Here is a 26,533-nt window from a genome sequence, read left to right as displayed (position 1 = left end):
GGATAGATCAACTAAACAGAAAATTAACAAGGAAACACAAACTTTAAATGACACAATGGACCAGCCAAACATAATTGATATCTATAGGACATTTCACCCCAAAACAATCAACTTCACCTTTTTCTCAAGTGCACACGGAATCTTCTCCAGAATAGATCACATCCTGGGCCATAAATCTAGCCTTGGGAAATTCAAAAAAATTGAAATCATTCCCGTCATCTTTTCTGACCACAATGCAGGAAGATTAGATCTCAATTAAAGGAAAAACACTATTAAAAATTCAAACATATGGAGGCTAAATAACACGCTTCTGAATAACCAACAAATCATAGAAGAAATCAAAAAAAGAAATCAAAATATGCATAGAAATGAATGAAAATGAAAACACAACAACCCTAAACCTATGGGACACTGTAAAAGCAGTGCTAAGGGGAAGGTTCATAGCATTACAGGCTTACCTCAAGAAACAAGAAAAAAGTCAAATAAATAACCTAACTCTACATCTAAAGCAACTAGAGAAGGAAGAAATGAAGAACCCCAGAATTAGCAGAAGGAAAGAAATCTTAAAAATTAGGGCAGAAATAAATGCAAAAGAAACAAAAGAGACCATAGCAAAAATCAACAAAGCTAAAAGCTGGGCTTTTTTAAAAGATAAATAAAATTGACAAACCGTTAACCAGACTCATCAAGAAACAAAGGGAGAAGAACCAAATCAACAAAGTTAGAAATGAAAATGGAGAGATCACAACAGACAACACTGAAATACAAAGGATCATAAGAGACTACTACCAGCAGCTCTATGCCAATAAAATGGACAACTTGGAAGAAATGGACAAATTCTTAGAAAAGTATAACTTTCCAAAACTGAACCAGGAAGAAACAGAAGATCTTAACAGACCCATCACAAGCACGGAAATTGAAACTGTAATCAGAAATCTTCCAGCAAACAAAAGCCCAGGACCAGATGGCTTCACAGCTGAATTCTACCAAAAATTTAGAGAAGAGCTAACACCCATCTTACTCAAACTCTTCCAGAAAATTGCAGAAGAAGGTAAACTTCCAAACTCATTCTATGAGGCCACGATCACCCTAATACCAAAACCAGACAAACATGCCACAAAAAAAGAAAACTACAGGCCAATATCACTGATGAACATAGATGCAAAAATCCTTAACAAAATTCTAGCAAACAGAATCCAACAACATATTAAAAAGATCATACATCATGACCAAGTGGGCTTTATCCCAGGAATGCAAGGATTCTTTAATATCTGCAAATCAATCAATGTAATACACCACATTAACAAATTGAAAGATAAAAACCATATGATTATCTCAATAGATGCAGAAAAAGCCTTTGACAAAATTCAACATCCATTTATGATAAAAACTCTCCAGAAAGCAGGAATAGAAGGAACATACCTCAACATAATAAGAGCTATATATGACAAACCCACAGCAAACATTATCCTCAATGGTGAAAAATTGAAAGCATTTCCCCTAAAGTCAGGAACAAGACAAGGGTGCCCACTCTCACCACTACTATTCAACATAGTTTTGGAAGTGCTGGCCACAGCAATCAGAGCAGAAAAAGAAATAAAAGGAATCCAGATTGGAAAAGAAGAAGTGAAACTCTCACTGTTTGCAGATGACATGATCCTCTACATAGAAAACCCTAAAGACTCTACCAGAAAATTACTAGAGCTAATCAACGAATATAGTAAAGTTGCAGGATATGAAATTAACACACAGAAATCCCTTGCATTCCTATACACTAACAATGAGAAAACAGAAAGAGAAATTAAGGAAACAATACCATTCACCATTGCAACAAAAAGAATAAAATACTTAGGAGTATATCTACCTAAAGAAACAAAAGACCTATATATAGAAAACTATAAAACACTGATGAAAGAAATCAAAGAGGACACAAATAGATGGAGAAATATACTGTGTTCATGGATTGGAAGAATCAACATTGTGAAAATGAGTATACAACCCAAAGCAATCTATAGATTCAATGCAATCCCTATCAAGCTACCAACAGTATTCTTCAGAGAACTAGAACAAATAATTTCACAATTTGTATGGAAATACAAAAAACCCCAAATAGCCAAAGCAATCTTGAGAAAGAAGAATGGAACTGGAGGAATCAACCTGCCTGACTTCAGGTTCTACTAAAAACCCACAGTCATCAAGACAGTATGGTACTGCCACAAAGACAGAAATATAGATCAATGGAACAGAATAGAAAGCCCAGAGATAAATCCACATACCTATAGACACCTTATCTTCGACAAAGGAAGCAAGACTGTACATGGAGAAAAGACAATCTCTTTAACAAGTGGTGATGGGAAAACTGGTCAACCACTTGTAAAAGAATGAAACTAGAACACTTTCTAACACCATACACAAAAATAAACTCAAAATGGATTAAAGATCTAAATATAAGACCAGAAACTATAAAACTCCTAGAGGAGAACATAGACAAAACACTCTCTGACATAAATCACAGCAAGATCCTCTATGACCCACCTCCAAGAATATTGGAAATAAAAGCAAAAATAAACAAATGGGACCTAATTAAACTTAAAAGCTTCTGCACAACAAAGGAAACTATAAGCAACGTGAAAAGACAGCCTTCAGAAGGGGAGAAAATAATAGCAAACGAAGCAACAGACAAAAGATTAATCTCAAAAATATACAAGCAACTCCTGCAGCTCAATTCCAGAAAAATAAATGACCCAATCAAAAAATGGGCCAAAGATCTAAACAGACATTTCTCCAAAGAAGACATACAGATGGCTAACAAACACATGAAAAGATGCTCAACATCACTCATTATCAGAGAAATGCAAATGAAAACCACAGTGGGGTACCATTAGATGCCAGTCAGAATGGCTGCTATCCAAAAGTCTACAAGCAATAAATGCTGGAGAGGATGCGGAGAAAAGGGAACCCTCCTACACTATTGGTGGGAATGCAAACTAGTACAGCCATTATGGAGAACAGTGTGGAGATTCCTTAAAAAACTGAAAATAGAAGTGCAATATGACCCAGCAATCCCACTCCTGGGCATACACACCGAGGATACCACAACTGAAAGAGACACGTGTCCACCAATGTTCATCACAGCACTGTTTATAATAGCCAGGACATGGAAGCAACCTAGATGTCCATTAGCAGATGAATGGATAAGAAAGCCGTGGTACATATACACAATGGAATATCACTCAGCCATTAAAAAGAATACATTTGAATCATAGAACTGATTAGAACATGAGATGGATGAAACTGAAGCCCATTATACAGAGTGAAGTAAGCCAGAAAGATAAACACCAACACAGTATACTAACGCATATATGTGGAATTTAGAAAGATGGTAACAATAACCCTATTGTTAAAAGAGAAAGGGTTTCACAATAACCCTATTGTGAAAAAGAGACACAGATGTATAGAACATACTTTTGGACTCTATGGGAGAAGGCAAGGGTGGGATGATCTGAGAGAATAGCATTGAAACAAGTATACTATCAAGTGTGAAACAGATCGCCAGTCCAGGTTGGATGCATGAGACAAGTGCTTGGGGCTGGTGCACTGGGATGACCCAGAGGGATGGGATGGGGAGGGAGGTGGGAGGGGAGTTCAGGATGGGGAACACCTGTAAATCCATGGCTGATTCATGTCAATGTATGGCAAAAACCACTACAATATTATAAAGTAATTAGCCTCCAACTAATAAAAATAAATGAAAAAAAAAAAAAAAAGAACTAGAGTTCACTTTCCCATTTCTCCACCCCCCTGGACCTGGGTAGGCCCTGTGACTACTTCAACAGAATACTAAGTGATATTATGTCAATTCCAAGTGTTACCCTTAAAGTGCTAACTTCCTGCTTCTTGGAATCCAGCATAACTGCTCTGAGATTAATATGCTGCGAAAAGCCCCAGGCCACCAGGAGAGGCCCCAGAGTATGAGATACCATGTAAAAAGAGGACAAGGAACCAGACATGCAAGTGAAGAGACCATCCTGGGCAATTATCTCAGCCCATCCTTCAGAAAATAACCCTGGTGCCAGCCATTTCCTCACTACAGCTACGTAAGAGACTTCAAGACGGAATGCCCTGCCTGGGACCAGTCAACCCGTAGAATCATGTAAGATAAACTATCGTTTTAAGCTACTAAGATTTCAGGGTGGTGTGTCAAATGCAACAATAGACACCTGGAACAGAGAGGTAATTTGATGATTTGGGTATCACTTCAAGCATAGTAAATGTGGGAAATGTTTTTTAAAAATCATATTCTTATAATAACAACTACTATATCAGCTAGAGTTTTTCATAGTGATAAACAGAAGCTAATTCTGACTGAGTTAAGCAGATAAGTGTTTTGAAAGCACAGTGGGTAACTCATGTCTCATATGAACCCCTGAAGACCTAGTTCCAGGCTAAGCAGGAATTAAGAAGACAAAAGCTATGGCTCAAGACCCTTCTGAGGAGGAAATCACTGACATCATTGCCACAAAAAATGACCGAGCACACCTGGCCTCTGGGTTTTAGTGTCACTACCTCTCACATCAGAGTCCTGGCATAGCTGGGCTCTGATGGGCCTCTGTCTGTGCTGCAAGGGGGCTGAGCAAATGAGTTACCAGTGTTTTCAGACACAACATTGACAGGTAATCATTGTCCCCATTGAAGTCATAAGGGTAAGAGTGACTTCTCCAAAAAACAGAAGTTTATATTAAAATGAGTGACAAGAGCTCACCACTGCTACCAGGAACCCAAACGTGTATATACATTTATATGAGTATGTATGTGTGTATACATGCATTATGCCATTCCTTTCCTTTTTGGTCATTTATTTCATTTTTAATTTTTATTGGAGTATAGTTGATTTACCATAATGTGTCAGTTTCAGGGGTATAGCAAAGTTAGTTAGTTATACATGTACATATATCCACTTTTTAAGACTATTTTCCCATACAGGCCACTAGAGTATTGAGTAGCATTCCTTCTTCTACACAGTAGGTTCTTATTAGTTATATATTTTATGTCTAACAGCATGTATATGTCAATGCCAATCTCCAGATTTATCCCTCCTCCTCTTTTTCCCTGGTACATTACGTAATTTCTGCTTAATTGCAATATTTGCCTTCCTGATAAATCTAGCATTCTATAAAATTAATACTAAAATTAGCACTCATATTAAAACTAACACAACTTATAGGAAAAATAATATTAGGATCCTCCCTCTTAAAATCTGTACAAATTTGTAACTGGGGTTATTAACAAAAATAATAACAATCCTAATAAAAAGTACACCAAAAAAGTTAAAGTCCTCATAAAGAAAGTGAAGTTGCTCAGTCATGTCCGACTCTTTGTGACCCCATGGACTGTAGCGCACCAGGCTCCTCAGTCCATGGAATTTTCCAGGCAAGAGTACTGGAGTGGGTTGCCATTTCCTTCTCCAGGGGATCTTCCCAACCCAGGGATCAAACCTGGGTCTCCCTCACTGCAGGCAGACGCTTTACTGTCTGAGCCACCAGGTAGGTACTACAATAAATCTAAAAATTTTACCTAAAAATAATTGAAAAGTGAATTGCCCTTCTTGATGGAAGGGGTACAAGGGAATGTCAGGCTGCTGAGTTATGGCAGCAAGGGCAACATGTCCAAAGACTGGGGAAAACCATGCTATGAACACTTTAGGAACAGAGCAGTGGATTGAAAGGAGCCCCCAAAAGAAGGGGTGACTAGACATCGTGGACAATGCTGTATTCTTCACACTTTCCATGTTCAGCTGTACAGAAACACCCTGTGATGAGCTGCTGGCATCCGTGGAGGAAAACAGTGTGCTGGTGAAGTCCATTAGGACTTCCACGTGAGCCCACCACTGCTCCACTCTGTACCAGCCACGTATGAGCTCATTTGTGTTTGCAGAAGCCTGGCTGCAGAAACAGAATGTTCTCTGAGTGTGTGTGAGACAGAGAGAGAGAGAGAGAAAGTGAGAGAATTCACACAAACTCTGCAAGCCAGGTATTACTGTTATTTCATAAATGAGAAAATGGAGGCTCAGAAGAACACATCTGACCTAGTTCAAACAGATACAAGTGTTAAGTTGAGACGCAAAGCTGGTACTTTCAGGTTTTGAGATCTACTCTCTTTCTACCCTGTCTTGTAGTTTACTAGGAAACCAGCTTCCACAATTACAAATTCAGACCTACGTCTCCAAGTTGGTAGGCAGTCATGAGCCTAGTGAGACTAGACTTGCATAGTCAGCATTGTCTTTGAAAGTAAAAAATTGACCCACTTGATTTTTTTCCAGGGTAGATACTGGTTCCTTGAACCCTCCATCAACTCTGCCTCAACCTGTTCCAGTGACTTTCCATTTTCCTGCTTTCACCTGAGTGAAATGATCATCATTCATCATCATGATCATTCAGATGATCATTTCAGAAGTACAATGAAATTTCCAAGAAGAGCTTCTAATCTCTTTGAACAATATATTTTTCTTGCAGAAAAAAAAACAATTTCACTTCTCACAGATATCAAGGGAGAAAAAATGTTTCTGGCTTACGCACAGATTTCTGCTAATATCTCTACCTCTGCTTCTAACTTTTGCATGAACCAACTAGCTGAAGAAATATAAATGCCTGAGTGGGGACCTGTCAAGGAGTGGATATACTCAGTCCTCTGAGGCTGAAGGACCTACCAAATATTCTAAAACTAATACTACTTCAAGGATGAGGTTCACCAAAACAGAGGCTGAGGGATGGACAAGGAATGAGATGTTATATGAACACAAGCTGCCAACCAGTTTCAAAATCCTTTGAAAACGATAATCTCCTGGTCAGGTCTAGATTTTAAGAGAATTGTTAACCCACACTTCCTGACAACAGCTCGAAAGCTGAGTTGTGTTTGTGAGAGAGGATGTTATGACTGGATAAACCCCCATCATTTAGCAAATAAGAGTCATGAATCACTTAGTGCGTTACATCTGCATTGCAGTAAACAACCTCTCAGGGGTTCCCAGAACTGATATACCTTCTTAACACTTAACTTGCTGCTCCTAGAGCAGTGGTTCTCATCTTAAGTGTCCATAGAATCACTGAGGGGGCTTGTTCAAAGAAGATTTCAGCCTCATCTCCAAATATTTCAGATTCTGTAGGCCTGGGGAAAACCTAGAGACTGCATTGCTATAAGTCCAGGTGATGTTGTGAAGACTACTATCCTAAAGAAAGCCTGGGCACTAGACAAAGATCCAGTCCTGTTCTGTTCCAAGTGGCAAATCTGAGGTTAGCATTCCTTAAGCTTCTTTGAAATTAGAGGATTTTCAAAGAAATCATATTTTTCAAAAGTCATCCATATTTCTTCGCATGTGAGCTGTCTATCTCTGTCCTAAAGAAGCTTTTTGAATTTTGATTATTTTGAAAGATAAAGAACACATCTATTTCCAGTGACTCAGACAAGCACTTTTTCTGCTTAAGTGAGAGCTAACAGGCCTAACATGTTTTTCACTGTGTGTACATTTCACAGAGCAAATGTGTTTTACTGGTGCACATTGTATATTCATGTATCATTAATAAAAGCATAAGAATTCTAAAATATGGTATTCTTGCCTTACCTATCCTTTTTTTCTTAATTATTTTAAAGCAAGTATCACACGCCTTATCCTTTCACTTCTATAAACTTCAGCATACAGCTTTTAAAATTATAGACATTTTCTCACATAACTGCAATGCTAATATCATAATAAACAAAATTAATGGTAACTCCATGCTATTTAACGACAGTTCATATTCAAGTTTCCCTGACTGCCTCAAATTTTCTCCCCACAGCTTGTTATAATCAGGATCCAATAAGATCTATATATTAATATGTGCCTTAAGTATCTTTGAATATAGAGCCAATCTTTCTTCTTTGGCATCTTTTTCTTTTGCTTTTCCTTCTTTGTCTTACTTTTTAATCTCAATGATGCTTTGAAAAATACAAAGTCAACTGTTGTAGAACATTCTGTCTTTGACTGCATCCTGATGCAATCATTTAATTTTGTTCCACTACCAGCGCAGAAGTTAGACTTACAGGATTATTTCCATTTAAATTTTCTTGGCAAGAATACGTGCTAGGTGATGCTGTGTATTTCCTTGCACACAGTATCAGGAGACATGTGTATGGCTGTGCTACTCTTAGAGATGCCAAGTTTCATCAAGTTGGGCCTGAAGGGTTCTTGTGGGCTCATCTTGATCATTTCTTTGTAAAATTTCCCATCAACCTTTTGTCTAAGGGTTTCATCCACTGATGATCACCCAGGCAGGGCTTCTGCATCCTGGGATAGATAGCAAAGGCTGAAACCAGTGTTTCTTTCCTTGCTGCGGTACCCCCACCCCCCCGTCCTCTCCCTTCCCTCTGCAGGGTGTGCTATACAGGCGCTGATGCTGCTCAGCTCAGGGCAGTGGGCGTGCTCTGGGGCTGGAGGGTTCCTATGTTGGCAGGGAGTTCTCCAATTCATTCTAAATTTCCCACAGTCACTGTGTTAAATGATCCAATGTGGTGGGCAGTGTCACTGAAGGGAGAATGTTTAAGCTCCACCTGTTATCTCAGAGTATTACTGGAACAATGGCAAGTGGGAGAGGTCTCCATGGCTGTCTGTTTACTTCATATGCTTGGGATGCCAAGAAAACACTTCTGTGTGGAGAATCTTACAGCCACATTCTCATATGCTCAGGCAGAGCATCTCATGGATCTCAGCATGTAATTGGAGACTCCATCAGTTCAGTTCAGACGCTCAATTGTGTCTGACCCTTTGCCACCCCATAGACTAAAGCACTCAATATGTCAGCAAATTTGGAAAACTCAGCAGTGGCCACAGGATTGGAAAAGGTCACTTTTCATTCCAGACCCAAAGAAAGGCAATGCCAAAGGATGCTTAAACAGCGCACAATTGCACTCATCTCACACGCCAGTAAAGTCATGCTCAAAATTCTCCAAGTCAGACTTCAGCAATATGTGAACCATGAAATTCCAGATGTTCAAGCTGGTTTTAGAAAAGGCAGAGGAACCAGATATCAAATTGCCAACATCCATTGGATCATTGAAAAAACAAGAGAGTTCCAGAAAAACATCTACTTCTGCTTTATTGACTATGCCAAAGCCTTTGGCCGTGTGGATCACAATAAACGGCGGAAAATTCTGAAAGAGATGGGCATACCAGACCACCTGACCTGTCTCTTGAGAAACCTGTATGTAGGTCAGGAAGCAACAGTTAGAACTGGACGTGGAACAACAGATTGGTTCCAAATAGGAAAAGGAGTACTTCTAGGCTGTATATTGTCACCCTGATTATTTAATTTATATGCAGAGTACATGAGGAGAAGCACTGGGCTGGAGGAAGCACAAGCTGTAATCAAGATTTGCCAGGAGAAATATCAATAACCTCACACAGGCAGATGACACCACCCTTATGGCAGAAAGTGAGAGGAACTAAAGAGCCTCTTGATGAAAGTGAAAGACGAGAGTGAAAAAGTTGGCTTAAAGCTCAACATTCAGAAAACTAAGATCATGGCATCCTGTCCCATCACTTCATGGCATATGGATGGGGAAACAGTGGAAACTGGCTTTTTTTATTCTGGGCTCCAAAATCACTGCAGATGGTGATTGCAGCCATGAAATTAAAAGACGCTTACTCCTTGGAAGGAAAGTTATGACCAACCTAGACAGCATGTTAAAAATGAGAGAGACATTACTTTGTCCACAAAGGTCCGTCTAGTCAAGGCTATGGTTTTTCCAGTGGTTATGTATGGATGTGAGAGTTAGACTATAAAGAAAGCTGAGCACCGGAGAATTGATGCTTTTGAACTGTGGTGTTGGAGAAGACTCTTGAGAGTCCCTTGGACTGCAAGGAGATCCAACCAGTCCATCCTAAAGGAGATCAGTCCTGGGTGTTCATTGGAAGAACTGATGCTGAAGTTGAAACTCCAATGCTTTGGCCACCTGATGCGAAGAGCTGACTCATTGGAAAAGACCCTGATGCTGGGAAAGATTGAAGGCAGAAGGAGAAGGGGACGACAGAGGATGAGATGGTTGGATGGCATCACCAACTCAATGGACATGGGTTTGGGTGAACTCTGGGAGTTGGTGATGGGCAGGGAGGCCTGGTGTGCTGTGATTCATGGGGTCGCAAAGAGTCAGACACGACTGAGCGACTGAACTGAACTGAAGCACACCAGGCCTCCCTGTCCATCACCAACTCCCAGAGCTTGCTCAAACTCATGTCCATTCAGTTGGTGCTGCCATCCAACCATCTCATCCTCTGTCATCCCCTTCTCCTCCTGCCTTCAATCTTTCCCACCATCAGGGTCTTTTCCAGTGAGTCAGTTCTCTGCCTCAGGTGGCCAAAGCATTGGAGTTTCAGCTTCAGCATCAGTCCTTCTAATGAATATTCAGGACTGACCTCCTTTAGGTTGGACTGGTTCGATCTCCTTGCAGCCCAAGGGACTCTCAAGAGGCTTCTCCAACACCATAGTTCAAAAGCATCAATTCTTCTATGCTCAGCTTTCTTTATAGTCCAACTCTCACATCCATACATGATCACTGGAAAAACCATAGCTTTGACTACACGGACCTTTGTAGACAAAGTAATATCTCTGCTTTTTAATATGCTGTATAGGTTTGTTGTAACTTTTCTTCCAAGCAGCAAGCATCTTTTAATTTCATGGCTGCAGTCACCATCTGCAGTGATTTTGGAGCCCCCCAAAATAAAGTCTGTTTCCCTTGTTTCCCCATCTATTTGCCATGAAATGATGGGACCAAATGTCATGATCTTACTTTTCTGAATGTTGAGTTTTTAGTCAGCTTTTTCACTCTCCTCTTTCATTTACATCAAGAGTCTCTTCAGTTCCTCTTCACTTTCTGCCATAATGGTGGTGTCAGCCACATATCTGAGGTTACTGATACTTTTCCCGTCAATCTTGATTCCAGCTTGTACTTCATTCAGCCTGACATTTTGCATGATGTACTCTGCATATAAGTTAAATAAGCAGGGTGACAATATACAGCCTTGACATACTCCTTTCCCTATCTGGAACCAGTCTGTTGTTCCATGTCTAGTTCTAACTGTTGCTTCCTGACCTGCATACAGATTTCTCAGGCAGGTAAGATGGTCTAGTAATCCCATCTCTTTAAGAATTTTCCACAGTTTGCTGTGATCCACACAGTCAGTGGCTTTGGTGCAGTCAATAAAGCAGATGTTTTTCTGAAATTCTCTTGCTTTTTTTGTGATCCAACAGATGTTGGCAATTTGATCTCTGGTTCCTCTGCCTTTTCTAAATCCAGCTTGAAGTTCTGGAAGTTCTTGGTTCAGGTACTATTGAAGCCTTGCTTGGAGAATTTTGAGCATTACTTTCCTAGCATGTGATATGAGTGCAGTTGTGCAGTAGTTTGAAGATTCTTTGGAATTGCTTTTCTTTGGGATTGGAATGAAAACCAACCTTTTCCATACTTCCCTCCTTAAGGGATAGAGGCCTCTCCCTTTCCATTTCATTCATTTCCTTAACAAATAAAAGGGCTAATGTTTCTGTTATCATTTTTCATTTCACAGTATTCCAGGCTACTTGATGTTAATTTGTCAATTTTTATGTCATGGTGTCATTCTCATCATTTCAAAAAAAAAAAAAAAAAGGTTTCTCTATAGATTGCTTTGACTCTAACTGACCTGTAAAGACAACTTTCAACTCTTCAAAGGCTTAAAGAGGCATCCCATTTACTTTAGTGTTTTTATTTGGGGTCACCCCACCTATTTCTGGGGACAGAACCGGATACAAAGAAAGACGGTCAGACCCAGACCAAACACTGTCAGAGGGAGCACATCTTGGCCAGGGCCTGGGGCCCCCGACCCTTCCCTGCTCACCTCGCCCCACACCACTAAACACCTGGTAGCTGCAGGTGCTACTGCTTTGATTCTCCACTCTCACCACCAAGGCAGAGAACTGGACTTTTTTGTTTTTCTTTCCATCTGCACTGCTCACACTGAAGCATGTAGTTTCCAACAAGCAAATTGTGCACAAAAATAACCTCCTCCAAATGAGTGGGTTGGTTGCCTGGAAGGGAGTGATACGTAGGAGGCTTGTCACAAGAAGGAAAATACTATCATACAGGGCAAAAGTCAACCTACAAACGAAGAGAATGAAGGCAAGCTTCTGTCACATTAGATGGACTGAAGGAGAACACCTCTGGGCCCCAGGGCATTATCTCCTAGATTCTTTTTCTGCTCAGTGTCTCCTTGCTCCCCTTGCAAAGACTCGTAACTTTCCAGCTCACCCAGGCATAACCTCAGGTGAGGATGATGGTGGGAAAGATGGTGGTCAAGCGGAAGAGAAGGCTGTCCTCTCGGGATAAGAGTAACCTTCTTCCTCACCTCTCTCTGGGGCTCTTCTTGAAGGTCTGACCTCCAACTTGAACTGGAGAGTGACTCTCCAGGCCTTGGCAGGATGAGGCTAGGCCCGAGGAATGCTGAAGGCCTACCCCTTCTTCATGCCTGGATAGAAGGCCACCCCTTCTTCTTCCCCAAGTCCTTAAAGATTTCTGGTTGCTCTTTCCCCTCAGTACAGCAGCCATCTCATTATCTAAGACCCGAGGGCCCGCCTTCCCTTTGAGGGAGGCTAGAGAGCCCCAGAGAAGGGGACTAGGAGTCAGGGGTCAGGCTGGGGGCAATGAGAGCGGTTGCCTTGCCCTGAGCCCATTCTGCAGGGTGCTGGGGAACGGGCCATGCTCTGAAGGAGCAGAGAGAACAGCTCCCACGCAAGGCCCTAGATGCTGATCATCTTCTCTTTGACTCACTCTGAACTCCTGTCTTTCCTGCTTTTGATTATTTTTACCTTTGGTTGCTCCATGACAAGACACAAATCTCCTCCAAGAGCACTGATGAATCCAGGCTGCTGCCGCCTCCCCATACATCCCCCAAACCAAGCATCACCCTTGAGGGGGAGGGGAGGAACCACGACCTAATCCGTGACTTCCTTGGGGTAGCACTAGGCCTGGGGACCATCTGACCAGCCTGGAATCTAAACGACACTGGGGGAGCTCGTGGGCCTGAATCTGGAGTTGCATAAGGCACTGCACACGGAGCCTGCAGCTTGGAGGCCAAGTGCATGCTGAGCTGTGAGGGCAGCTAACAACCTTGCAGGGGCCTACCTCACTAGAGGAAATGGATTTGTTGCTATGGCAAACCGAACTGCCTTTTTGACGAAGAATTTTTATGTGAGTGTGTCAAGAAATGCCAAGCTGTTTCCAGTCAGGTTTTCCTCTGACTCCCCTCAGACCCCCAGGAGATAACAGACCTCAGCATTCCTCACAGCTTGCTGGACCAGAGGTCATCATACACAGTCTGTGTTTAAGCGGCTGTGGCAGCTGCATGATGCTCTATAGGCACAGGACTAGATAGCAGGATCTAAGCAAGAAGAGAAGGGGCTTCCCTGGGGGCTCAGAGGCAAAGAAGCTGTCTGCCAGTGCAGGAGCCACGGGTTCAGTCCCTGATCCAGGAAGATCCCACATGCCGTGAAGCAACGAAGCCCGTGTGCCACAACCACTGAGCCTGTGCTCTGGAGCCTGGGAGCCGCAACAGCTGAGCCCGCCTGCCCTAGAGCCTGTGCTCCACAACAGGAGAAGCCACTGTGATGAGAAGCTCATACACCACAACGGGAGAGCAGACCCTGCATGCCGCAACTGGAGAAAAGCCTGTGCAGCAATGAAGATCCAGCACAGCCAAAATAAATACATACACTGCTTTAAAAAGAGAGAGAAGGAACGCTCTGGGCAAGGGGCAGAGATGTTGTCCCATGTCTGATATGCGTGGACTACTACTGGACTACACCTGGACTACTGGAATATGTCAAAGTCTTTGACTGTGTAGATCACCACACACTGCAGAAAATTCTTCAAGAGATGGGAATACCAGACCACCTGACCTGCCTCTTGAGAAATCTGTATGCAGGTCAAGAAGCAAAAGCTAGAACTGGACATGGAACAACAGACTGGTTCCAAACTGGGAAAGGAGTACATCAAGGATGTATACTGTCATCCTGCTTATTTAACTTATACACAGAGTACACCATGAGAAATGCTGAGCTGGATGAAGCACAAGCTGGAATCAAGATTGCAGGGAGAAATATCAATAACCACAGATATGCAGATGACACCACTCTTATGGCAGAAAGTGAAGAGCAACTAAAGAGCCTCTTGATGAAAGTGAAAGAGGAGAGTGAAAAAGTTGGCTTAAAGCTCAACATTCAGAAAACTAAGATCATGGCATCCGGTCCCATCACTTCATGGTAAATAGATGGGGAAACAATGGAAACAGTGACAGACTTCATTTTTGGGGCTCCAAAATCACTGCAGCCATGAAGTTAAAAAACACTTGCTCCTCGTAAGAAAAGCTATGACCAATCTAGACAGCATATTAAAAAGCAGAGACATTCCTTTGCTGACAAAGCTGCATGTAGTCAAAGCTACGGTTTTTCCAGTAGGCATGTATGGATGTGAGAGCTGGACTCTAAAGAAAGCTGAGTGCAGAAGAATTGATGCTTTGAACTGTGTTGTTGGAGAAGACTTTTGAGAGTCCCTTGGACTGCAAAGAGATCAAACCAGTCAATCCCAAAGGAAATCAGTCCCGAATATTCATTGGAAGGACTGATGCTGAAGCTGAAGCTCCAATACTTTGGCCACCTGATGCCAAGAACTGACTCATTGGAAAAGACCCTGATGCTGGGAAAGATTGAATGTGGGAGGAGAAGGAGACAACAGAGGATGAGATGGTTGGATGGCATCACCAACTCAATGGACATGAGTTTGAGCAAGCTCTGGGAGCTGGTGATGGACAGGGAGGCCTGGTGTGCTGCAGTCCATAGGGTCGCAAAGAGTCGGACATGACTGAAGGACTGGACTGAACTGACTGAACTACTGAACTCCAGGGATGTCTAGTTTTAATTTTCTCAAACAAAAAATACCCTAAGGTTGTCCTACACTGTTAAAATATCTAATTAATATGAAGTAAAACTTCCATTCAACTCCCACCACAGCTGGGGAGATGGAGGACAGGAAAGGACAGTGTATGTCTAGGCTGAAAACTAGTACACTGTACGGAAATTTGTAAATTCTTGGGCATTTTTTCCCTTGTCGTTTTCTAAATTTTATCTGTTTATTTGTGTGTGGCTGTGCTGGGTCCTCACTGCTTTGCTCAGGCCTTCTCTCCCTGCGGCGGGTGGGCTGCTCCTCACTGCACGCTCGGGCTTCTCAGTGTGACGGCTTCTTTGCTGGGAAGCGCAGGCTCCAGGGGCAGCGGCCGCAGCGTGCAGGCTCAGCTGCTCTGCAGCATGTGGCCTCGTCCCAGACCAGGGGTGGGCTGAACCTGTGTCCCCTGCACTGACAGGCGGATTCCTGCCCGCTACTCCACCAGGGAAATCTGAGAGCAGCATTTCTAAGCAGTGCAGGAAAGATGGGTCATTCAATGTTCAATAGGCCAACAGTGAGGATAAAAAGGAAAATGAATGTCTGCTTTACTCTAAAATGATAAATCGAACATTGAAGTATTTTAAAAAGAAACCATGAGAACACTAGAAGAAAATATGGAATATTTTAAAATTCAATATTGGAATAAAGAAGGTCTTTCCACATAGAGAAGGCCAACAGACACATGAATAGATACTCAACATCACTAATTATCAGAGAAAAGCAAATCAAAACTACAAGGAGGGACCACCTCACACCACTCAGAGTGGCCATCATCAAAAAATCTACCAATATCAAATGCTGGAGCGGGTATGGAGGAAAGGGAACCCTGCTATGCTTTTGGTGGGAATATAAGCTGGTGCAGCCACTGAGGAAAAGAGTATGCAGGTTCCTCAGAAAACCAAAAACAGAATTACCATATGATCCAGCAATCCTACCACTGGGCGTATATCCAGACAAAACTACAATTCAAAAAGAAAGAAGCATCTCTAGGTCCACAGCCGCAGTATTCACAATAGCCAAGACATGGAAACAACCGAAATGTGCATCGACGGCTGAATGGATACACATGATGTGGTGTGTGCATACAATGGATTACTGCTCAGCTATAAAAAAGAAAGAATACCATTTGCAGCAATGTGGATGCAATTAGGGATTATCACTCTAAGTAAGTCAGAAAGAGAGAGACAAATACCATATGATATCACTTATAAGTGGAACCTAAAATATGACACAAATGAACATATTTACAAAACAGAGATAAATTCACCAACAGAGAGGACAGACTGATGGTGGGCAAGGAGGACGGACTGAGAGAGAGATGGGGTGGGCGGCTGGGGTTAGAAGACGTAAGCTTTTATACAGAGGGTGGATAAACAACAAGGTCCTACTGTACAGTGCAGGGCACTACATTCAATGCCCTGTGATAAGCCATAATGGAAAAGAATATCAAAACAAATGCATATCTGGGTAACTGCATCACTCAGCAGCACAGCAGTAATTAATATAACACTGTGAATCAACTACACCTCAGTAAAAAAATAAATCAGAAAAAGGTCTTTCTAAGGAAGACACAATACCTAGAAACATAAACTATTTATAAATTTGTCTACATAAAAATAAAAAATTTCCTCATGGTCAAGAAGATTTCAAAGACAGACAGACTACAAAGGGTAACTAATATTAACAAAAAGATGGCCATAATTCAATATATAAATAAGCTGACAAATCAGAAAGAAATAGCAGTTACCAAAAACCCAATAGAAAAATGGGCAAAGGACATAAAAAGAGACTTCACAGAAAAGACACATACAAAGGAACACACAAATGACCGTCAGACATCCTAAAAAGTTTGTCAACTGTTACCTGTAAGACTAGTGGACATTAAAATTAAAACTTATATACCATGTTTCACTTTCTAGATCGGCAATGTTCCTAAAAGCTACACTCCTCTGCAGAAGCTGTGGGTAAACAGGCAGCTTCATGCACTACTGAGGGTGGGGCTGGGGGTGGGGCTGCAAACGGTGTCCTCTCTTGAGAGGCCATTTCAGCAATATGTGATCAAAATATGAAATGCACAGACCTTTCTACCTGGAAATCTCACTTCTTGGAATCTAGTTAACAGGCATGTTCACATGTTCACACATGTTCAAAGATGCAGATAAAAAGTTTTAACTGTAGTATTTTTTTGAAGTAAAAGTCTGGAACAACCTAAAACACCATTAATAGAACCTTAAATACTGAAACAACTATATAACAACTATATAATGGTCATCTATATATTGGAATATCTATATATTGCAACAGCTCTTAACATTTAGTTGGATATATGCTGATATGAAACTTTCTGTAAGATCATTAAAGGAGAAAAAAGCAAGATGGAGAACAGCTTGCATTGACTGTGCCCTTTCATGTTAAAAAAAAAAGACACTGTGTATGTGTGTGGTATGTACATTTTATACTTCTATATCAGCAAAATGTTGTGGAAAATATACAAGAACTTATTAATAGTCATTATCTCTAGGTAATGGGGTGGGGTACTCTTCTTAATCCTTCAAATAATTAAGAAAAATTTAAGTGCTACTATTCAAGGTTGGTTGGTTAATATTCAACGTTGGAAGACAGGGAAGCCTGGCATGCTGCAGTCCGTGGGGTCGTGAAGAGTTGGACAAGACTTAGGGACCGAACATCAACAACAAATTCAAAGCATAAAGATATTCTCAAAGACCTGGTGATTGTATAACATGATCCAGGTAATTAGAGGCCAATCGGACAATGCCTACAAAAATTTTAAATGCTTGTCCCATTTCCCAGGAATTCCAAGTTATTGGAATCCATCCCACAGAAATACTTAAGCAAAAGTCACAAAATAATAGGAACCCAGTGATAATATGGGGGCCAATTAAGAAATTAATCACTCTGAGTCCCAGAAAGCCCATGATAGAAGGTCTGGTGGTTCATTTAGATGCAGGATTAAAACTAGGCAACTGTGGGAATTATGATACCTAGCATATTGTAAATACTATAAATACTGATCAGGTAAAAATAATGATGTGATAAACACAATCCGGAAGATAGAGGGAAGAGATGTGGGAGAATAATTTAAATTTCCAAGTTTCTCACGGCAAAGCAAATTCATTCAGTCTGTCAAACTGGAAGCATATAGTTAAAAACATAAATTTTCCCATCTCTTCATGGTTTACATCATCTCTTCCCCTCCTCTGCTTTTCTTTTTCTATAATCAACTTTCCTAACTTTACAGGGATGATTTAGGAACTAGTATCACTCACTGTGAAGATACTGCTACCCAAAGTTCACCAGCCTTTCAGAGACCCGGGGTCAGGGCACACGGCTGTGTATGCTGAGCACTACACCGGCCCAAGGGGTCCCCTCACAGGGGCTGTAACACAGCTGGGCCCCTGCGGCTGGGCAGTGCACACCTGCACAACTGCATCTGGCCACCCAAGTGTACTACAGTGTTCGTCTACTATTCAAAGAGTTAAGGTTAATACTTTCCCATTAAACACAGTATATAAAAAGGTCCCACTAAACACAAGCATTTTTCTTTCATCTGGTGCTTAGAAAGCAGGTTTGAGAGTCACACTACCTAGGTTTGACCACTGACTTACTTTGTGATTTGGGACAAATGACTTAGCCTCTCTGTGTCCCAGCTTCACCCATAAAACTGAATAATTAGAGCCCAACTGGCAGCTGTAAAGACTAAATAACCCACATAAATGACCTAATATATGACACTAAGATGTTGAGCTGGCAGCTGAACAAGTTCAACCTGACTGTAAGACAGAAGCAAAAGGAAGGACTCTGGTCCTGCTTTGTGACCCTAGAAGGAGTGGGTCACCTGGTTCTAGCTCAGTAGAAAACTCTGCCCACCTCCAGGATTTGCCCTTGTTCCAATGTCCCACAGTTTAGAGCTGCGGTAAGACTATTTGGGTATGAAATTTTAAATGTCCATCAAATGTGACCCAATGAATAAATCTTGTGCATGCTCTGCTTTTCTTAGGGAAAAAAAAATCCTATGTTTAAAAGACTGTGCATAGAAGCTAATCCAGTACAGCATTCTGTATGCTTAGTAAGTAAATTCTAATTTTTAACATCTGTGTTAATCCTTTGAAGACTTTTAGTGCTGGTGGCCCACTGTGTCGATCTGCAAACTCGATAACCAAGCTGTTTGTTTGGTGAATTGAGATTTCCCCGCTGTGGGCTCTGTTGTAGCTTCTTCACTGTATTAGGCTCATTTGTCACCAAGAGAGAGAGACAGGAATGTAAACAGTAGACTGTAGATACAGCCTTAACCAATATTGTAAAGCACTTTCTGTGTATATTATTTACTGTTTACACCAAGGAACACAAATTTATTCTGTTTTGGGGAGAACAGACATTAAGGAAGATACTATGACAGGGTATCACCAAACCCAGTATCTTCCTGCCTAAAATTCACACAGGCCTCACAAAATTAAACACTTTGTGAGTTTTCAAATCCCTAATTGGTGCTGGACCCTCACAGAAACCCACACTTGTGTTTAGGTAGAAGGAATGTAGCTGACGATTTCAGATTCACTAGAGCACAAAGCTTCCCATTAGCATCTTCCTTTGGCCTGTCATCCACCTGCCCAGTCCCTTCCCAGCCATGGGCCAGAGACCCAGCAGGTGCACATTCATGACAGATGGATGGTATATTTTCAGGAAGCAACAACAATGGCAACCACACCTAATCCTCTAATGCTGAGTTCACTTCTTTCTTCTATGATTTCCTATGGATTCACTTTCTGTATCTACACTTGTGTACCATTCTCATCAGTTCGCTCAAGATTCCAGGTGATAGCATCTCAGCCTCCACCTCCTTTTCAAGGACTTAACATTTAAAAATAGATCCTTGCTTTTAAAAAAAAAAAAAAAGCCATAATATTCACAGAATTTAAAATTCAAAAGTACACACAGTGAAAAATTTCCCTTCTTCCCCTGACTCCCAAGCTGCCCGAATCCCTTCCTCAGAGGAATCCTACGTTATCATTTTCTTGCACATTCTTCCAGAGCTTCTATATATTTAGTTTCTGCTTTGCTTTTTCAATGGACATAAACACACTGTACACAAAACTCTACATCCTGGGCTTGCACTTGACAACGTGTAGGCACTTTATGAAGCAGCGATCCATCTGGGAATGATGTCTCTCTTCTGACAGCTTGGGGAAGTGCTCATGTGGACTTGGCGGGAAAACGTCTATGTCAACCATGGACATAAAGTGTAGTCAACTCACCTATGTGTGGGGAGACAGACCTCACAGTCAGATCACCCTTACATCCACTTCAAGACAGAAGGTAAGAAGTTACTTCTCAGTGTGAAGCCTAGCACTGCTACTGAGTAGGTCTTAACAGATGTCAGTCAATGAATCAATAACTAAAAATGCTGAACTTGTACAATGAAGGAATATTGCACAGCTGGTCAGATCTACTGAAAAGCCATTAAAAGGTGTTTGTGGTGAAACACGTCTGTTAGTACCTTTCTCTTGAGGCAAGTGTGTGCCCACACACACACGTGCACTAGCCTTGGGGTGAGGGCGCAAGGCCCGGCAGGACTGGGGGTGTGACCCAGTGACCCGAGTGTGAGTGCAAAGCAGAGTGCGGGGCCCACCATGGGGCAGCTCCCCGAGCACCAGGGCTGATGATGGGCGAGTGGGAGGCCAGAAGCTACATGCGAGTAACAGCAGAGATGGCCAGGGCAACAGCTAGGGAGGAGCAGCAGACAGGGTGTGAGGTGCTCGGAGATGGGCTGGGGGCCGAGGGAAGGGCGCTGAGGAGTCCGCTCCCACAACCGTGTATCTGGGGGGAGCCTGGCCAGCCCGCCCAAGGGTGATGGGCCAAGCAGTCAGCGGTGTAGCCCGTGTCCAGGCGGCCACAGATTTTAAAAGAAACAGCTGCACTCTTGCTGTGCTGTTCACAGCCCTCGCAGGACTCCCATTTGAGGTTAATCCATTTAACAGATATCCAAGAAAACCAGTCTCCTTGTTTCAAACTGTATACACAATAGGATCAAGAATACAATGAGAACCTTTCTCTCCTTTTGAAGATGATTAAAACAACTAGAACAGAAACAACAAAAAGACTTTGATATGAGGCCCTTGGGGGCTTCCCAGGTGGCGCTAGTGGTAAAGAACCTGCCTGCCAATGCAGGAGATGAGAGAGACGTGGGTTCGATCCCTGGGTCAGGAAGATCCTGTGGAGAAGAAAATGGCAAGCCACTCCAGTTGTCTTGCCAGGAGAATCCCGTAGACAGAGGAGCCTGGCGGGCTGCAGTCCACAGGCTCACACACAGTCAGATACGACTGACACGACTTAGCACGTAAGGCCCTTAGAGGTTATAGATCATGTCCGACCGTGGCCGTGAATGAATTACTTCAACAGTGATTTACATTTTCTTTGATGACTTAAGAAGCCCTTTGGGCTACTTTCATTCCTGGACTGCCAGAAGCAGACTGAAATGTCAGGCAGTCCACCTTCCAGCCTGTCACCAGGCCTGGAAAGAGCAGAGGGCCTGGAACTCCCAGGCAAAGTATCACCCATCAATACTTTCCCTCCAGAGGATTGCTATCCATGGCTCCACTTTAGCATGGCTTGGGAATGGCAGACATATGAGGGCTTCTGCAGCAGGACAATCCCATGGACCCAGAACCCAGACCAGAGAAGACTCCAATGACGGCAAGTAGTTTCTGAAGCAGTTCCTGAGGCATGCTGCTGCTAAGTCGCTTCAGTCGTGTCCGACTCTGTGTGACCCCATAGGTGGCAGCCCACCAGGCTCCCCCATCCCTGGGATTCTCCAAGCAAGAACACTGGAGTGGGTTGCCATTTCCTTCTCCAATGCATGAAAGTGAAAAGTGAAAGTGAAGTCGCTCAGTCGTGTCTAACTCTTCGCAACCCATGGACTGCAGCCTACCAGGCTCCTCCATCCATGGGATTTCCCAGGCAAGAGTACTGGAGTGGGTCGCCATTGCCTTCTCCTCCTGAGGCATAGCCTTTTATAAAAAAAAATTTAAAAAGCAGCAGCAGCAGTTCAGAATCAGATGCTGAGGTCACAGTCTCAAGGCAGCTGCAGGGCTTACATCAGGCCCAACAGTCTGTATCCAACCTGTTGGGCCGCACAGTGATAATGGCAGTGGTGAGGTCCTCAAAGACCCTAAAGCTCAGCTAAAGTGCCCGAGAGAGCAAATTCATTTTACTTGCTTCAGTGTTCATGCGTTTCATTATATTCCAGTTCTCTGAAAGTTGGTAACCTGAGTGCAGCCATGATAAATAGCTCAGCAAGGCAGAGGGATTAATCACGACACACCAGAACTCCATCAGGCCAACTAAATGAGAGTTTACCAAATCTAGAAGTACACCAATAAATCACCACTGCCAGAGACAGAGGTCTTCCTTCCCACCGTAGAACATGAAGCTCATAGCTAATCCACACTTTGAAAGTGTTTCTGGTTTGTTAATTCAGCACCGTCCCTCTCTGCCACACACAGCTGCGACTGGAGGCCAAGCAAGAGTCAACCACCACCTGGTGAAGCCTTGCTCTGGTGGACCAACGTTAAACCTCATTACAGAACAGCTGAGGCATCGCTGACTGCGTCAGAAGTCCTCATATTTAGAAACCTTACTCCGTTTGCCTTGGTCGCTGTCCCTCTCATCAGTCACTGCTGGCTAGACACCGCTGGGTCCAACGGGGAGAGGCCTGCAGCTCTGCGTGCTTCCCACGTGGGCACACAACCCGCACCGGGGCTCTCTCTGCCGAACCCCACTCCCCAACCCCTACTGCTGAACCCAAGTGATTCACTCCCAGGGGGCCATGACCCATGGACACACACCTCTCTCTACTGCCTCGCGTACCCGCTCTCAGGCATCACTGAAGCAGCCATAGTGATTTGTTTTGATGGAATTCTCCTAGATACATTTCATGTGATGTTATTTTGAAATGTGAATCTGTAGTATTTTTCAAAAGTACTTTTCTCTCCTCTGCATTCTTTCATATCTGCTACTGCTAAGTCACTTCAGTCGTGTCCGACTCTGTGTGACCCCACAGACGGCTGCCCACCAGGCTCCCCCGTCCCTGGGATTCTCCAGGCAAGAACACTGGAGTGGGTTGCCATCTCCTTCTCCAATGCATGAAAGTGAAAAATCAAAGTGAAGTCGCTCAGTTGTGTCCGACTCTTGGCGACCCCATGGACTGCAGCCTACCAGGCTCCTCTGTCCATGGGATTTTCCAGGCAAGAGTACTGGAGTGGGGTGCCATTGCCTTCTCCGTCTTTCACATCTACCCACTATCTATTGCTTCAGGTCTCCCGCAGCAGAAAAATAAAAAACCTGGCAGATTACATAGACCACAAACAGAAGGGAGGGTTTGCGGGAATGTGACAGAGGGCAGAACCCAATTGTCCCAGCACCACCACCACCATTATCATTACCTTCCTCCTCCCAAAGAGAAGGTAACACTTACATGCCAGGGCACATGCCAGGCTCTTCATGGGCATCACCTTTCAGAATCCTTGTCATTCCTGGAGGGAACAGCTTTTAAAGTCTCCATCGTGTAGATAAGGAAACTGAGGCTTTGAGGGATGGACTCGTCCAAGAACACACATCTAGAACACATCAGAGTCAGAACAGTCAGATTCTTGATCCTGGGTTCTTAACTTCTAGGCAGTGTTGCCTCCCAGTGTGGCTGGTCAAACTCTTAGAAAGACCATATGCTACGGCCTTAAAAGGGTGGTCCCGTATTCAGATGCGCAACACTGAAGCTTTCCTAATCCAGCTGTAGGGCAGCAGATGACTGAAAGGCCATACAAACATCAAATTTCTAAAAATCAAATTTTATTTTAAAGTCACTAGGGAAGGTAGCTTTATGTCTTCATAAAGAGAAGAAAAATATAACTGTAATACAATTAGTTCTAGGAGAAGTATTTGGTAAGCTTTTATTTTTATGGATATGACTGCCTTAGAGGTGGATTCAACTGCTGGTCCCTGACCCCCACTTACCCCAACTCACTCCCCACTGACAATGTGGGTAACTCGGGATCTAGACAAAGGAGAGAGAAAACCTTCATCGCCAAGTGCCAGGACTGCTGGCCAGAGGGCAGGGTGGCAGGAATCAGTGCTCCTTTGGAGGAGAACGAGGAGAAAGCAACACAAAACACGTGAAAGCAGCTTGCACGATGGCTAATTAATTCCTCAGTTAACCCACTACTTATTGCTCAGCTCCAGCAGCAAATAAATTCAACAGTGCTGTGAGTCAGACACCCTTTATGCAGCAATTGAAATCCTCTGAGGAAATCAGTCCTGAATATTCATTGGAAGGGCTGATGTTGAAGCTGAAGCTTCAATACTTTGGCCACCTGATGCAAACAACTGACTCCTTGGAAAAGAGCATGATGCTGGGAAAGATTGAAGGCAGGAGGAGAAGGGGACAACAGAGGATGAGGTGGTTGTCCTCAGACAGAGGCATCACGAACTTGATGGACATGAGTTTGAGCAAGCTCCGGTAGTTGGTAATGGACAGGGAAGCCTGGTGTGCTGCAGTCCACGGGGTCACAAAGAGTCTGACATGATGAGAGAACTGAGGTAAACAAGAGTCAATAAACACCATCATGTTATGTGTGCATGCTGCTTCTCCTGTGGGTTAAACCAGTGCTGTGTAGCTTGAGTCTCACCCTCATCCTGCCAGCACTGTGCTGCACCTGAAAGGCAGGGCCTTCAGCCCCAGAGGAGCTGTCCACAGACACTCTGCATCCACAGGCACCGTGAGATATGCCTCAGCTGCAGAAGCCACTTTGCCCAAGGTCAGGCCCTTCCTGGAGGAGGCCTGCATCCCGTCACTGGTGAAAGGACGCTTGTTTATAAAAGCCCCAGCCTCACTGGCACCACCTGGGATGACTCTGACTAGTTGTTTCAGACCCAGAGCTCTCTAAAGGGTTACTAAGGCTGTGGACCACATGGCCACTCAGCCTCTCCCTCTGCTCCACCTTCCTTCTCCCACCCATGTGGATCCCAGTGATGCGATCTAATAAACATCCTTCAAACTCCACTCCACCTCGGAGTCTAACCTCCCAAAGAACCCAGCCTGCAACAACATCTACACAAACTGGCAAAACAAAAGCTGTGGTATTAAATTTATTTGAAAGGCAGCAAGGGAGAAGCAGACACAGACAGACTCACAGACATGGGGAGAGGGGAGGAGAGGGTGGGGTGTATGGAAAGAGTAACATGGAAGCTTACATTACCATATATAAAATAGATAGCCAACAGGAATTTGCTGTCTGGCTCAGGAAACTCAAACAGGGGCTCTGTATCAACCTAGAGCAGTGGGGTGGGCGGGAGATGGGAGGGAGGTTCAAAAGGGAGGGGACATGTGTATACCTATGGCTGATTCATGTTGAGGTTTGACAGAAAACAGCAAAATTCTGTAAAGCAATTACCCTTCAATAAAAAAAAATATTTAAAAAGAAAAAAAAAGAAACAAAGTTTTTAAAAAAAAGCCACGGTATTAAATGTAGGGGGCTTAGATTTATGATGTATGAAACCCTGGAAAAGAGACAAGACGTAACTGAGAATCTGAGTTTCCTCTTTTGATAGTTTCAATATTAGCAAGAATAATTACTATTTCAAGTAAGCTACAAATTCATACAACGTATTTGTCAGCCCATTTTTCGTCTATGGAAGGTTCTTCTGTGGATAAAATGATTTGATCTGGGTTTCCCTGGTGGATCAGTGGTAAACAATACACCTAGTAGTTTTCTTTTTTTTGTGGCATCTTTGTCAGGTTTTGGTATTTGGCCTCATAGAATGAGTTTGGAAGTTTACCTTCCTCTGCAATTTTCTGGAAGAGTTTGAGTAGGATAGGTGTTAGCTCTTCTCTAAATTTTTGGTAGAATTCAGCTGTGAAGCTGTCTGGTCCTGGGCTTTTGTTTGCTGGAAGATTTCTGATTACAGTTTCAATTTCCATGCTTGTGATGGGTCTGTGAAGATTTTCTATTTCTTCCTGGTTCAGTTTTGGAAAGTTATACTTTTCTAAGAATTTGTCCATTTCTTCCAAGTTGTCCATTTTATTGCATATAGTTGCTGATAATAGTCTCTTATGATCCTTTGTATTTCTGTGTTGTCTGTTGTGATCTCTCCATTTTCATTTCTAATTTTGTTGATTTGATTTTTCTCCCTTTGTTTCTTGAGGAGTCTGGCTAATGGTTTGTCAATTTTATTTATCTTTTCAAAAAACCAGCCTTTGGCTTTGTTGATTTTTGTTATGGTCTCTTTTGTTTCTTTTGCATTTATTTCTGCCCTAATTTTTAAGATTTCTTTCCTTCTACTAACCCTGGGGTTCTCCACTTCTTCCTTCTCTAGTTGCTTTAGGTGTAGAGCTAGGTTATTTATTTGACAGGCCAATATCACTGATGAACATAGATGCAAAAATCCTTAACAAAATTCTAGCAAACAGAATCCAACAACATATTAAAAAGATCATACATCATGACCAAGTGGGCTTTATCTCAGG

The 26,533-nt window shown here is 42.8% G+C and overlaps 1 protein-coding gene across 1 annotated transcript in view; it reads right to left on the bottom strand.

Moving 5' to 3' along the window:
* The window catches only part of CCDC112 (coiled-coil domain containing 112), a 125,671-nt gene that overhangs the window by 77,725 nt on the left and 21,413 nt on the right, over positions 1-26,533 (bottom strand). The window contains exon 2 of the mRNA XM_043920799.1: positions 23,489-23,630. Coding sequence (XP_043776734.1) covers positions 23,489-23,544 — 56 coding nt within the window. The 5' untranslated portion in view covers positions 23,545-23,630. The remainder of the gene's footprint in view (positions 1-23,488; positions 23,631-26,533) is intronic.

The sequence above is a fragment of the Cervus elaphus genome, chromosome 12 (assembly GCF_910594005.1).
Source record: "Cervus elaphus chromosome 12, mCerEla1.1, whole genome shotgun sequence".
Taxonomy (NCBI): Eukaryota; Metazoa; Chordata; class Mammalia; order Artiodactyla; family Cervidae; genus Cervus; species Cervus elaphus.
Note: the sequence above shows the minus strand (reverse complement) of the source record. Positions and strands in the feature narration are given on the sequence as shown.